Below are 14,415 nucleotides of genomic sequence, written 5' to 3' on the forward strand. Positions count from 1 at the left end.
AAGACAGTTTGTCATTATCTAATAAAATGGAACAGGTTATTGTTTGGAATATAAACTTGGAAAAAACCCATACAGATGGTATTAAAAGTTGAAGGTAGTCCAGGCGCAGTGGTTCATGCCTGCAATCTCAGCACTTTGGGAGGCCAAGGTAGGAGGATTTCTTGAGCCCAGGAGTTCAAGACCAGCCTGCGCAACATAGTGAGACCACAACTCTACAAATAATAAATTAGCTGGGTGTGGTGACCTCCCAACTACTTGGAGGCTGAGGTGGGAGGATCACTTGAACCAGACGATCGAGGCTGTGGTGAGCTGTGATCACGCCACTGCACTCCAGCCTGGGTGACAGAGTGAGACCCCATCTCAAAAAAAAAAAAAAAAAGTCAAGGATAGTGGTTTTCTTGGTAAGAGATGGTTCGGAAGGGGCACAAGGGAAGAAGGGAAGTTTCTAGAGTCTGGATGCTCTGTTTCTTGATCTGAGTACCAGATAAATGAGTTTGATCAGTTTGTGAACTTGTATTAAACTGTACACTTATGAGTCATGAACATTTCTATATACATGTGATACTTCAATAGAAAGGGGCCGGGCGTGGTGGCTCATGCCTGTAATCCCAGCACTTTGGGAGGCTGAGGCGGGCAGATCACTTGAGGTCAGGAGTTCAAGACCAGCCTGGCCAACATGGCAAAACCCCGTCTCTACTAAAAATACAAAAATTAGCCAGGCATGGTGGCGCGCACCTGTAGTCGCAGCTACTCTGGTGGCTGAGTCAGGAGAGTCGCTTGAACCTGGGAGGTGGAGGTTGCAGTGAGCCGAGATCATGCCACTGCACTCCAGCCTGGGCGACAGAGTGAGACTGTCTCAAAAAAAAAAAAAACAAACAAAAAAAAAAACGAAAAATGTGTCTGTATACATATACACCATAAAGAAAAGCAGGGGAAACATAATGCAAAATTCACAATAGTAGTCATCAGTGAGGGATACATGGAAAGGATTGGGGAGGATTTACAGAGGGGCTTCAAAAATAAGAGTAACATTCCATACTTTAAACTGGGTGTTGGTTATGTTGTTCTTTATGTCTTTTTTTTTTTTTTTTAAGAGTCTCACTCTCACCCAGGCTGGAGTGCAGTGGCGCAATCTTGGCTCACTGAAACCTCTGCCTCCCAGATTCAAGTGATTCTCATGCCTCAGCTTCCCAAGTAGCTGGGACTACAGGTGCACACCACCACCCGCAGCGAATTTTTATATTTTTAGTAGAGATAGGGATTTGCCATGTTGTCCAGGCTGGTCTTGAACTTCTGGCCTCAAGGGATCTACACACCTTGGCCTCCCAGAGTGCTGAGATTACAGGCGTGAGTCACCGTGCCTGGCTGTTCTTTACGTCTTATATATATCAACAAATATGCTCTTTTATTTCTACCTAATATTTAATAAAAGCAACAATAAGATAAAAAAATTAGCAAAAACTTGTAGGTTTGTTATGTTAAGTAAGATAGCAAGTATTTTTTCTTTCTGGCCATACCTTACCATTTGACCAAGTTACTAAATCTGATTCACAGGCTTGAGCAGTTCTTTAGTTTGGCCAGTCACGTCAGTATTGCCATGCAGTTGTTAGAATCATCACTCCTGTGTTTTCTATCTGAATTTATAAGAAAATAACATAGTCAGTAGTTAGCGGCCCAGGATAACTAATGACCCTTGTGATAACTAATTAAGAATTGGTCAGTTGCAGTGAGTGATGAGTACCTGTAATCCCAGCTGCTCAGCATGAGGTGGGAGAATTGCTCGAGCCCAGGAGTTTGAGATCAGCCTGAGCAACGTAACAAGACCCTGTCTCTACAAAAATTTTAAAAATAAATCAGCAGACTGTTATGACATATGCCTGGAGTCCTACCTACTTGGGGAACTGAGGCAGGAGGATGACTGGGACCCAAGAGTTTGAGGCTGAAATGAGCTATGACAGCGCCACTACACTCCGTCCCAGACGGCAGAGTGAGAAACCATCTCTTTGTAGGGGGTGGAGGGAAAGAATTGAATGTATGAATTTATTAGGCATTTAAACCCCCATCTGAAGAGATGAAAACTTTGATTAGGCCAGTTTTTCTTTTGAAATCCAGCATCTAGCAATACTTGTTATAGAATGAATAAGTGAAGATCAATATGAATTTAATGGTTCTTAATGTAATTTGGGACATATTTGGCTAGTTCTAATATAAAAATAAAACATTTAATATATCTAATACATCTAATATAATACATCTAATATAAAATAAAAACATTTTTAAACATTTGAAGCTCCTAGCATCTTGATTCCTTTCCCATAAGACATCTACAGAATAAGCTGAGTTTTGAACACATCTTCTATAAAAAGCATTTTATATTCTAATTATGAATTAAAATTGTTCTTAACATGAATAGTGACATTTATTGAACCCTATATGGATCCTAAAAGAATAATTCTGCTCTACTATATCCAAAGTTTAGCATTCTACCCAAGTTTATACTTTCTTAAATAATCCTCATCGCCATATTTTATCACTGAAGTATTTAAACAGTTTTATCAAAACTCATCTTATGAGGAATGATGGGATTTCTTATAGGGACTCCCTTCAAGGTTATTAAAAACAAAACAAAACAAACAACCAGAAAACATTCGAATAACTCTGCTCATTTAAATCTCCAGTCTATTACCCCAATGTGTCTTTAACAGATAAAATTTAATTTAACTTGATATTAAGGATATACTAATCTCATAGTAAACACAGGCTGCACAGATGTGTCTACTTTTGGAAATAAGAGTTTCAATATTACAAAGACCTCTTGAAAATTTAATAGACATGAAATTATTAATAATGTTATCAATCTATTTTGCTTTTCTTTTTTTTTTTTGAGACAGGATCTTACTCTGTCACCCAGGCTTGAGTGCAGTGGCACAATCATGGCTCACTGCATACTGAAACTCCTGGGTTCAAGCAGTTCTCCCACCTCAGCCTCCCAAGTTGCTGGGACTACAGGCATGTGCTGCCACACCTGGCTAATTTATTATTTTTTGTAGAGATGATGTCTGTGTTGCCCAGGTTGGTCTTGAATTCCTGGGCTCAAGTGATCCTCTTACCTCGGCCTCCCAAAGTGTTGGGATTACAGGCGTGAGCTACTGCGCCTGGCCGGCTTTTTAAAATCTAAAAAGATGAGATTTTCTATAGCTTTGCTTCTCAAAACTTTAAGACAAAAATGTGACAGTTTGCTTTGGAGGAGTGGGGCTAACAATTTAGGCTACACTTCCTTTTACAGTGATCTCTGGTATTCTCAAAGTTGGTAACAGTTGGTAACAACATGTCATATAGGCTTTAGGCCTAGTTTTTTAATGAAGACATTTCTTTTTAATTATTTCATTTCCATGTTATTTGGGAAAGCTATAAATCAGAAAGAAGTATTATACATTAAGGCAAATATGATTTTATAAATGTAAAATGTGTTTTGTGAATAAATAGTATTTCAGACATATACCTGACATACTTTTACATTCTTTCAAGTTCATGAAATTTACATTTATTAATATGTAACTAAGGCTAATTTGTTTTAATTCAGGGGAATCTACATTGATAGTAATACAGTGCAGCACAGTGTCTAAGAGCAAGAACTTTGGGGCCCTGAGTGGGTTCACTCTAGGGCTTGCTTTGAGGAAGGTTTTAAATCCCGCTGAGCCTCGTTTTCCTCATTTTCCAAGTGGGAATGATACCAGGACTGAGATTGTATCCTATCTAAGCATAGTGCCTGACAAGCGTTCTCAGCTACTTCTCAGCACTGCTCCCCACCCTGCACCATGTATTGCATGATACATTGCCTTCTTTTTATGCAAGAGCAGCTGAGTACCTAGATTCAGGGAATTTCAGTTAGACTGAATGGAGCTATTTTCATCCATTTCCTATTACGTTTTGGTTTATATAGGTTTTTTTGTTTGTTTGTTTGTTTTGAGACAGAGTCTTGCTCTGTCACCCAGGCTGGAGAGCAGTTGATGCAGGATTTTTCTCAACCCCTTTGTCATACTTGCGACAGAGGTGCGCTGCTTACTTGGCCACTGTGCTCAACTGTTTGCGGGAGGGAGCACATGAACGAGCAATTGCAGGATCCATGCAGCGGCACCCAGGTGGGGGTGCCTGCGGCTCCAAAGCCCCTGAGGGCATGTTAGAGTGCTCTCTTAGTTCTGCCGTCCATGGACAGCGGTGTGTTATCAGCTCAGTTGGCCTCTTGCCTCATAGTGTGGGGTAGCTGCCCTCCGCCAGTGAGGGCAAAGGGCCAGTGTAACAGCCTTATTTTGGGTACCCACACTCAGTGTGTCCCGAGCTCTTCTCCAGTGTTCAAGAAGAATGATGTCATCTGGACACTTGAAGGATGGTGAAGGCAGAGAGTTTTATTAAGTGATGGAAATGGCTCTCAGCAGAGAGGGGAACTGGAGTGGGGGTGGGACGGGTAGGTAATTTTCCCCTGAAGTCCGGCCATCTCTTCCCTGAAGTTAAGCCATCTCTCCTCTGAAGTCCAGTCATCCCTTTGAAGTCAAGTTGCCTCTCTCCCGTCTACTACCTGGGTCTGGAGTCTTTAAAGGCACAACATGGGAGGAGTGGGCAGGGTGGGCTGTGGGTAGTTTTGGAAAAGGCAACAATCGATTGGTAAAAAGACATTATTTAGAAAGAACCAGTTGGGCTGGGCGTGGTGGCTCATGCCTGTAATCCCAGCACTTTGGGAGGCTGAGGTGGGCAGATCACGAGGTCAGAAGATCAAGACCATCCTGACCAACATGGTGAAACCCCATCTCTACTAAAAATACAAAAAAATTAGCTGGGTGTGGTGGTGTGCACCTGTAGTCCCAGCTACTCAGGAGGCTGAGGCAGTAGAATCACTTGAACCCGGGAGGCGGAGGTTGCAGTGAGCCGAGATTGCGCCACTGCACTCCAGCCTGGCGACAGAGTGAGACTCCATCTCAAAAAGAAAGAAAGAAAGGAAGGAAGGAAGGAAGGAAGGGAAAGGGAAGGGGAGGGGAGGGGAGGGGAGGGGAGGGGAGGGGAGGGGAGGGGAGGGGAGGGGAGGGGAAAGAAAGAAAAGAAAGAAAGAAAGAACCAATTGGGAGAGAGTGGGCAAGCAGGAATAAAAGTTCTCACTTTGGCCTGTGGGTTTCAGGCTTTTCAGCTCAAAGGTTGGGTTTCACTGGGGACCCACCCTTGTCTGCCTAGAATTTCTCTGCCTCCTGCCTCTATCACAGCGGCGCGGTCTTGGCTTACTGCAATCTCTGCTGCCCGCGTTCAAGTGATTCTCGCGCCTCAGCCTCTTGAGTAGCTGGGATTACAGGTGTGAGCCACCGTGTCTGGCTGTGTTTTATATATTAATAGTTTTTAATCTTATGTAGTACCTTTTATACTATCCTGATAGTACAACCAGTGTTTCTATTTTATTTTATAGGGATGACATTTTAACTATTTAAAAATGTTAAAAAATTGTTTTTAAAAACCCACCAAAATATTATTTGACTAAAACAACTAAAGAAAATTAATGATATATAACAGTCTGTCACTTTCCAAATATAAAGTGTCTAATTTATTACTTTGTTATCTCACATTACAGACAATGTGCCCTGTGTGTCTAGATCGTCTGAAGAATATGATTTTCCTTTGTGGTCACGGAACCTGTCAGCTCTGTGGAGACCGCATGAGTGAATGTCCTATCTGTCGCAAGGCTATTGAACGAAGGATTCTTTTGTATTAACTAAGACACATGGTGTATTTTGTTAGCTAATGTATCTAGTCATGAGATCTTAATAGGCTTTTGATCTAGTTGGAAGTTCTGATGAGTTAATTTCTAATATCATAGTTTCTTTACTAGAGTATAATTGGGCTGTAAATGTACCAGAACAAAAAACCGTACAAAATTGGTGTTGGAAATTGTGTTTTTTGTTTTTGTTTTAAATTTGAAACATCAAATTCATGTAACTCATAGGATAATTTACCTTTGGCTTCTAAGAGGAAAGTCCTTTAAGGATATCCTTTTTTAAAAAATTGCATTTTTCTCTTATAATTTGTAAATTTGTTGGATCTCAAAAGGCATAATTCTTTGTGATAAGTTATCCTTCATTTCATCGTGGTTTTACACATTGAGTTGATAACAGGTTCTCTGAAAAGTCATGCATCAAATAAAAGAGGCAGGTCAAACAATTATGTCACATGGTAAATTATAAAATGACAGTACAAGTTCCAGATAGTTAAGGGAATACCGAAGGGGTGATTCTCTTTTTAAGATAACAGGAAGTTACCCACATGTTTGTTTCTGAATTCTTAGAGTAAATGGAAGCATAGAATGAGGGAATAATGACTTTGCATTTCTCTTGTTTTCTAGATTCAAAAGGAACATTGTTTAACTTGAATCAGATTACCAGTTTCAAGGTGACTGATAGACAAGAAAAGGAAAAATAAGCAATAATAGTGGGCAGCTGAAGAGAAAATAAAAACGAGTATCTATTAACTGGCCACTAACAGTTGCCTTTCTTACATTAATTTATACACTATTTTGTTCAGCCAGTGTTTTTAAAAAAAATCTATGAAAAGTGTACTTCCGGTTTTCTGTGATTACTTACCTGGGCTTGATCTGACCAGTGAAATGACATTGCCCTATTTGGACCTCTGAGGTTCTATTTAGCTTTGCTGATGTACTGAATAGTACCCCAGTGATCTGCAAAATTAATGCCTTTTCCAAGAAAAAATCTTTTCTTCTTTGTATCAGTTAATTCTGACAGTGTTAGTGATTCTGTCTTCATTATAGGCCTTATTTCCATTATCTCTTTCTTTATAGTATTTTTTGCTATAAAGAAAACAGTCTTTCTGTGTATACCTACGGATGAGGGTATTATTTAAACTGCCAACAGTATCCAAGACATGGTCAATAGCCTAATTATAAATACTTTAGAAAGAGTGACCAGGACATGTATAGAAATGTCTGCTTACCTGTAGACTTTAAAAACAACAACAAAAAACAAACAAAATTTTTAGAGCATTTAATAATTTTTTTCCTCCTTTGAATGATCTCCTTTGTAATCTTATTGTCTCCTGAGTAAATATACACATAAATATTTGGGGATTCATTGCTGCTAGATTATATCAGCTGTTTACATAGTGTCTACTATATGCTGTTGATAAGCTTTTTCTTAAAAATAGTTATTCTCTTTTGTAGTTTTTTTCCCTCCTTTAAATCTGGCTAGCTTTCTTACTTCAGTTTTTATAAAACACCAACTAAATTTGAAAGTGTGAAGTCTCTAGCCCTCTTACACTGTTTCTGGCTGTTTAATCCTTGCTGCCTTTGCAAGTCCTGGTGAAAGCAATGGGGAGATTTGCTGGCTCGTTTTGTAGTCTCAACAATTCCATGTCTGTGTTTAGCTGAGTAACTGCTATCATTTAGAACAGTAAAATTTTTATAGATTTCAAATTTGAAAATTCATGTACACTCAGTTATCTAATAAGGGGCCACCGATGCTGTTTTTAAAACTATTTTGAAGTTACAAAAAGGTAGAACATCTGACGATGTTCACATAAAGAGACAGACAGACTATCATGTTGCAGACATGAAAACAGCATGTCAGGTTTTTCCTTTCCTTCCATGCCATGGGCTACCCATCTCTTCCCACTAGATCACCTGGTGAGGAGGGAGCACCTGGCTGACTCATGCAGAGTTTGGCCAATCAGAGAATTGTGTGGTCTCCAGCTCTACTTTCCTTAAACAAATCCTTTCTGTTTTCTGAGCTGCAGTGCTAAAACAGATCCCTAAAAGGTAATAGCATCTTCCAGACTAGTTTAATTATTTCCTTTATAAGAATATGACATAAATTTTTATTATAGAAATAATGTCATTATAATTTTAGTGCTAGTACTTGTGGGTTTTCTGTATTTGTATCACCTTGAAATTTGTTGCATGAATAGAAAATACTTCTTTATTCATGTTTTCAATCACTTAAAATTATTTTAAATTTATTTTGGGTTTGTGAGAGATAATAAGATTAAGAACTTCATCATTTCAGTGACTTTCCTCCAACTCTCTGAATCTGCTACCTCTTATTATATGTCCCTTAGCAGTACTTTTCCAATTAGGTTCGTTACCCTCCTCATTAGCTAAACCTCTTTATCTTGTGCCTCAAAAGAGCTTTTACTTTTCTTAGAAACATTTATAAAAAAGAAAAAAACTGACACGCATTCATTCAAAAAAGTATTTATTGGGCTTCAGGGATTAGATACACAACAGTGGAAAAATGGCATCTTAGCACACTCAGAATTTATTGTGCAGCAGTTGTGTATTTTAAGGAATCTGTAGTTAAAAGGAAGAGATCCAAAGGTCCTGATAACATTTCCCAATGTTTCAGAAGAGTTGTCATTGAGTAGTGTTTGGATTTCCTCTCTGTATCCCTCACCGTACCATTTTCTCCTTTATTCTTCTAAGATTGTTAGCGTTGTTACTCAAAACATACACATACAACATACCAGATGGTGCTGTTCTAATGGTATTTGTTCACGTAATTTAACGTTCTTACTGCTTATACTATATACATATTTAATTTTGTTGGGAGCAAGAAGGTTTTCAAGAAAAGATAATTTTGTATTAGTGTAGGAATATATTAGACAAATGTTTAGTTGGTCAAATTATGCATAAGATATTTGTAACTTTAAACATTGCAAATTGACCAGCTAGCTATGGAAGCATAAAATTAATTGATAATTAATGTTGGAAATACATTTCTAAAATTTATATTTTTATGGTGTTAGCCTGTAAGAGCATTTTAGCATATTGAAATGCATGCTGCTTAAGATGTGTCTGGTTCAAATATCAAAACTTGCTGGGTCATTTTTACATAGTAGAACCATACTGTCTATGTGTTGCCCAATTGCTGTTTGTCTACTCTGAATTCTGGACCCTTTTTGGACTAGGAATTAGTTAAATTCATGAACTAAGAGAATTAGAGATGGGGTAGAGTAGGATCAGGACAGTGGGGTTACAACAGATAGGAAAGGAAAGTCAGCATTTGAGTGTAGAGAAAAAAAGAGGATCATACAGATGTCATCAAATTATAGGCTTTAATACAGGTTGCTTTTTTTTAATCCAAAAGGAAAAGCACTTATCCTATCAGAATGTCTACCATGTTTTATAGTAATAATTTGTGTAAAAAATTGAATTTTTGAATAGTTTTTTGTATTTTTTGTGATGAAAAACTCATAACATAAAATTTACCATACTAACTGTTTCTAAAGAATACAGTTCAGCCATGTTAAGTACATTTACATTGTTGTGAAACAGATCTCCAGAACTTTTTCATCTTGCAAAACTGAAACTCCATACCCATTAAACAACTCCCCTTTTTGTTTTCTCCTCAGTGGAATAGAATTTTGACTCCATATAAATCAAGAAACACCTAAATTCTTTAGTTGTTTGTGTTTGCAAGATCTAAGGTCATGGTAAACATTAAGTTCTTAAAATTTCTGGGAGGGACAGTGCACCTCTCCTCTGAATTGTTAGCAATTAAATTGAGTAGGTTTTAAATGTCTATTCATTGGAAGGGTTTGTTATTTCATTTTGAGCTAGAGGGGAGAGGCACATTTTAAATATCAGAATTAGATTAGCTTTGAGTTTGTACAATTGGGAACATAATAGATTTTCATAAATTATGTGTGCCTTGTTGGAAATGTCAACTGTCTTTATGTCTGCTTGTAAAAGTTTCAAAATATGTTTTCCCTCAAAAAGGCAACGTTACTTCATTTGCTTGAATATTATGATAGGAATGCTTACTGATATTACTTGATAGTCATATATAGCCTAGGAACTTTAACATATATATAACTATAGCAGTATTAATAATGATAGTTGTACTTCTTTAAAACATTAAATTTGAGGAAACTTTAATGCTGTCTCGTGTACATTGCTTTACTACAGTGAGGGGGAATATCCTTTAGATTGAGCCTCAATTTACTGGTTAGTAGTATGTGAAACTCTGGTATAAAAACGTAAACTAGACAGTAGAGCTGATGAATTAAAATTGTAAATTGCTACATTGGCATTTTCTACCTCCTTTTCTGTCAGAGTATTACTTTTTCCAGCATTTATTCTTATTTGTGAGTAAAGAGGAAATGGGAACCTGAGGTTAAAATTGACATTTTTGTTTCATTGAGAATTTAAGCAGTAGGTACAGGAGAAGTGACTTGTCACATTAATTTGGTGCCTAAATCTGTAACTACAAGTTGTGATCGACATGTACAAAATGTCTAAGAAAGGTCATATGCTGAATATTTTACTTTTCCTGTATAGTCTGCATGATTTGTTTCATAAACCCGGCTTATTTCCTCCAAAAAGCAAAATGGTCCTGTAATTTTTAAAGTAAGATAAACGTGCCATTTTGTCTGCGATCTATAATTTCAGGAAGTTATTGAAAGTTCTGACTCAGGGCTTTTTAACAGTTCAAGCAATTGTTAGTTATATTTTGGAAACTCCATCTGTGTAATTCTCCAGTGCCTTGAAAGAATTATTAACTTGGCAACACTATTAAAACTTTATAAAAGATGGTCTTTAGTGCACGTGTATCATTATATACACGTTTTAAAGTCATATTGCTTAGCTTGTTAATAATGATTCTGCATGTGTGCTGGGTTTGGGTAATTCTTTAAAGGAAGTTTTCTAGATTTGCACTTGATGTTTGTTTTTTAAAAACTGATTATTTATGGCCGTGACACTGTTACCAGAAAAGTAATTCTAATTAAGTTATTATGCAAAGTCATCTATAAGTAGCATCTGGGAAGAGGAGATCGAGGCCACAGTTTGCTATTCTAGTATGAAAGGAGGATCTGTTTGGGAAACATAGATTGTCTTCCCCTCAAATGTGGGAAAAAAAAAAAAAGACCCTTTGTTCAAATGGATTCTGTTGTAAAAAATTATTTTTAAAGGAAATCACAAATTGTTTGTCATTCTTAATGCTAGTCTTATAGAATAAATCCATAAAATTGTTTTTATGTTCAGTATGTTTATGTCATTCTAAATGCAGCAAATTCAATGATAGCAGTTCAATTGACTCCTAGCAGTGTTTTGTATTTTTTCTAATTCTTTAGCTTTCAATATTGGATTAAAGTCTTGTTTGTGAATATAGTTTCCGTATGGCAAATGATTTCTTGCTTATTAGCTTTTGTTAAAGAATGCTTAGTAAGAGCTAAGCTTTTAAAAGTAATGCAAACATTTATCGTTAATAAAACCTATGGTGTAATATCATATAATGCTTTTCTTTGATCTTTTGAGAATTATTCTTTTATAGTAGTATACATGAATTTTGATTTTTAAAGCATTTAAAAACAAATCTCAATACATTAAAAAACCTGTTATTGTTAAAAAGGAAATTACCATGCCTTTAAGAAACAAGGATGTACATCTTCAACTCAGCATAAGTGTCCACATCTAGAAGGCTCTCATTGTGGTTGTTTACAGTTAAGGTACCTCTATCTAAAGGGCCAAAGAAGCATTTCATATTTTAACACCTCACATTCTTTCAGGATTAAGACATATGAAAATAGTCTGAATAGGATAAATTTGATAGGAAGTAACTTAACCAGTCTGGAAGATTCAGCTTTTTCTATAAAAAGATTATTCCTCTTCACAACTCAGATGTAGATTTCATTTTCAAGAGGTAGACATTTTAAAGCAATGATCTATTTGGGTTTTAGTTTTATGAGTAAATCATTAATTGTATGGTTTGGGGGTTATTTTATTTTCCATGTTAATATAAGCACTTATTTCTGAAGTTATTGAGAGGTCATCTAGCTCCAGTTCAAAAGATTATATATATCTGATGTTTAAGAGGAAAAACATCTGAAAAAATATCTTTTGTTTATTTGAAAAAAGCATATATATTCCAACTTTAAAATTGTGAATTTATTTTGAGTAACCTCTAATTAACTGTATTTTTTTGTTTCTGTTGCTGTATAGTTAGAAATTTCATGGCAATATTTTTTACTAAATTGAAACTGTATAGGTTTTAAAAATAAAGACATTTTAGAAAACTTGCTTTATATTTTTCATCACTGATAGTTTTTCATTGTTCACAGAGGTTAAAATTATTTGATAGTCTTCTAGCACAACATTTCCCAAATGTATTGACAACGAAAACATTCAAGGCCAGGCGCAAGGGCTCATGCCTATAATCCCAGCACTTTGGGAGGCTGAAGTGGGTGGAATGCCTGAGCTCAGGAGTTCGAGACCAGCCTGGGCAACATGGCAAAACTCTGTCTCTACAAAAAATACAAAAGTTAGCTAGGCATGGTGGCACACACCTGTAGTCCCAGCTACTTGGGGGGCTGAAGTGGGAGGATCGCTTGAGCCCGGGAAGTCAAGGCTGCAGTGAGCCGAGATTACACCACTGCACTTAAGCCTGAGTGACAGAGTGAGACCCTGTCTCTTAAAAACAACAACAAAAAACCCAAAACATTTAAAGGGTGCGTAGGCATTTATAAGATAATAATGAGTATACAGATTAAAATAGAACACCAAGAATAATTTCTCAGATAAATTATTTATGGAAGAATAATCATTTGGCAAATAGTTTTTCCCTTATAATAAAACTTGATAAATTCATTTTTATCTTATTAAGGACAAAAAAAGATAGACCTTATTTGAAAATGGAAGACCAGACCTGTAACAGATCATCGGTGAGGAGATGACATGGGAAGGAGGCCATCAGGCAGTGCTGCCTTTGCCCATAACTCAGATGCGATGCATTCAGGCTGCAGGTACCACTTCATGCTAGGGCTCTGCATTTACAGTTAGAGCAGCTTTCTGAAAGGCAGATTTCCAAGATTAATATATTCATTATTTTTCATATATTTGAAAGTATTGTCTTCCTTCCCATCTGTGTTCTTTCTTTCCACAAAACATTAATATTAAGAGTATGACACTGACAGGCAGTTAGGGAAATACTGTTATAGGTGAGGTTACCCTACTTTAACAGGGAAACCAGAACCAGCAAGCATGACAGAGATTTTGGAATTATCAAAGGAATTTAAAATAGCAACAATTAATATGCTGTGAGCTCTGATGAAAAAAGTGGACAATTCAGATAATTCCAGCACTTTGGGAGGCCCAAGTAGGGGGATTGCTTGAGGCCAGGAGTTCAAGACCAGCTTAAACAACACAGAAAGACCCTGTCTCTATGAAAAAAAAAAAAAGCCATGAATTGTGGCATGTGCCTCTAGTCCTAACTACTCAGGAGGCTGAGGCAGGAGGATCACTTAAGCCCAGGAGTTCGAGGCTGCAGTGAGCTTTGATTGTGCTGCTGTGTTCCAGCCTGAGCAACAGAGCAAGACCCTGTCTCAAAAAGAAAAAAGAAAAAAAAAAAAAGATGGGTAATATAAGCAGAGAGATGGAAGCTCTAAGAATCAAAAGATTCTTGAAATAAAAAATGCTACAAATGGGAATACCAGAAGACTTTTTAAATATTTTATTTATTTATTTTTGGAGATGAAGTTTCATTCTTGTCACCCAGGCTGGAGTGTAATGGTGCGCTCTCCACTCACTGCAACCTCCACCTCCCAGGTTAAGCGATTCTGCTGCCTCGGCCTCCTGAGTAGCTGAGATTACAGGTGCCCACCACCATGCCCAGCTAATTTTTGTATTTTTAGTAGAGACGGAGTTTCACCATGTTGGCCAGGCTGGTCTCAAATTCTTGACCTCAGGTGATCTGCCTGCCTCAGCCTCCCGAAGTGCTGGGATTACAGGTGTGAGCCACCACGCCCAGCCAGATTTTTTTATTTTTTATTTTTTTAAAAAGCAATAGAAGAAACATTTGAAGCAAGAGTGACTGAATATCCCAAAGATAATGATAGACACCAAACCACAGATCCAGGAAGCTTAGAGAATATCAGCCGGGATAAATACTAAAAATTAAAACATTACCGTCTCATATTATCTCATATTCAAAGTACAGAAAATCAAAGACAGAAAAAATCGTGAAAGGACTCCAGGTGGGGTTGGGGTGTTGGGGAGGGGCCTTGTTGATAGAGGAGCAAGGATAAGTATTATATTGAACTTCTCCAGAAACTGTGCAAACAAGAAGAGTAAAAGGAAATGATTAAAAGGTTGAAAGAAGAAAAGTACCAAATAAGAATTCTGTATCTAGTGAAATTATCCTTCAAAAATAAAGGAGAAGTAAAGATTTTCTATGAGAAACAAATATTGAAGGGATTTGGTGCTAGTAGATTGGCCTTACCAGAAGTGTTAATAGAAGATCTTCATAGAAAAAAATAAAACATTTTTAATTTTTGTTTATTCATTTTTATTTTAATTTAGCAATAAACCATATGGCCAGGTGCAGCGGCTCATGCCTATAATCCCAGCACTTTGGGAGGCCGAGGTGGGTGGAT

General features: G+C 37.1%; 1 protein-coding gene across 1 annotated transcript in view; it reads left to right on the forward strand.

Moving 5' to 3' along the window:
• The window catches only part of MIB1 (MIB E3 ubiquitin protein ligase 1), a 131,659-nt gene extending 119,599 nt beyond the window's left edge, over positions 1 to 12,060 (forward strand). The window contains exon 21 of the mRNA XM_004059232.5: positions 5,612 to 12,060. Within this exon, the coding sequence (XP_004059280.1) occupies positions 5,612 to 5,752 (141 nt within the window). The 3' untranslated portion in view covers positions 5,753 to 12,060. The remainder of the gene's footprint in view (positions 1 to 5,611) is intronic.
• Positions 12,061 to 14,415: the final 2,355 nt, after the last annotated feature.

Source organism: Gorilla gorilla, chromosome 17 (genome assembly GCF_029281585.2).
Source record: "Gorilla gorilla gorilla isolate KB3781 chromosome 17, NHGRI_mGorGor1-v2.1_pri, whole genome shotgun sequence".
In the NCBI taxonomy this organism is placed as follows: domain Eukaryota; kingdom Metazoa; phylum Chordata; class Mammalia; order Primates; family Hominidae; genus Gorilla; species Gorilla gorilla.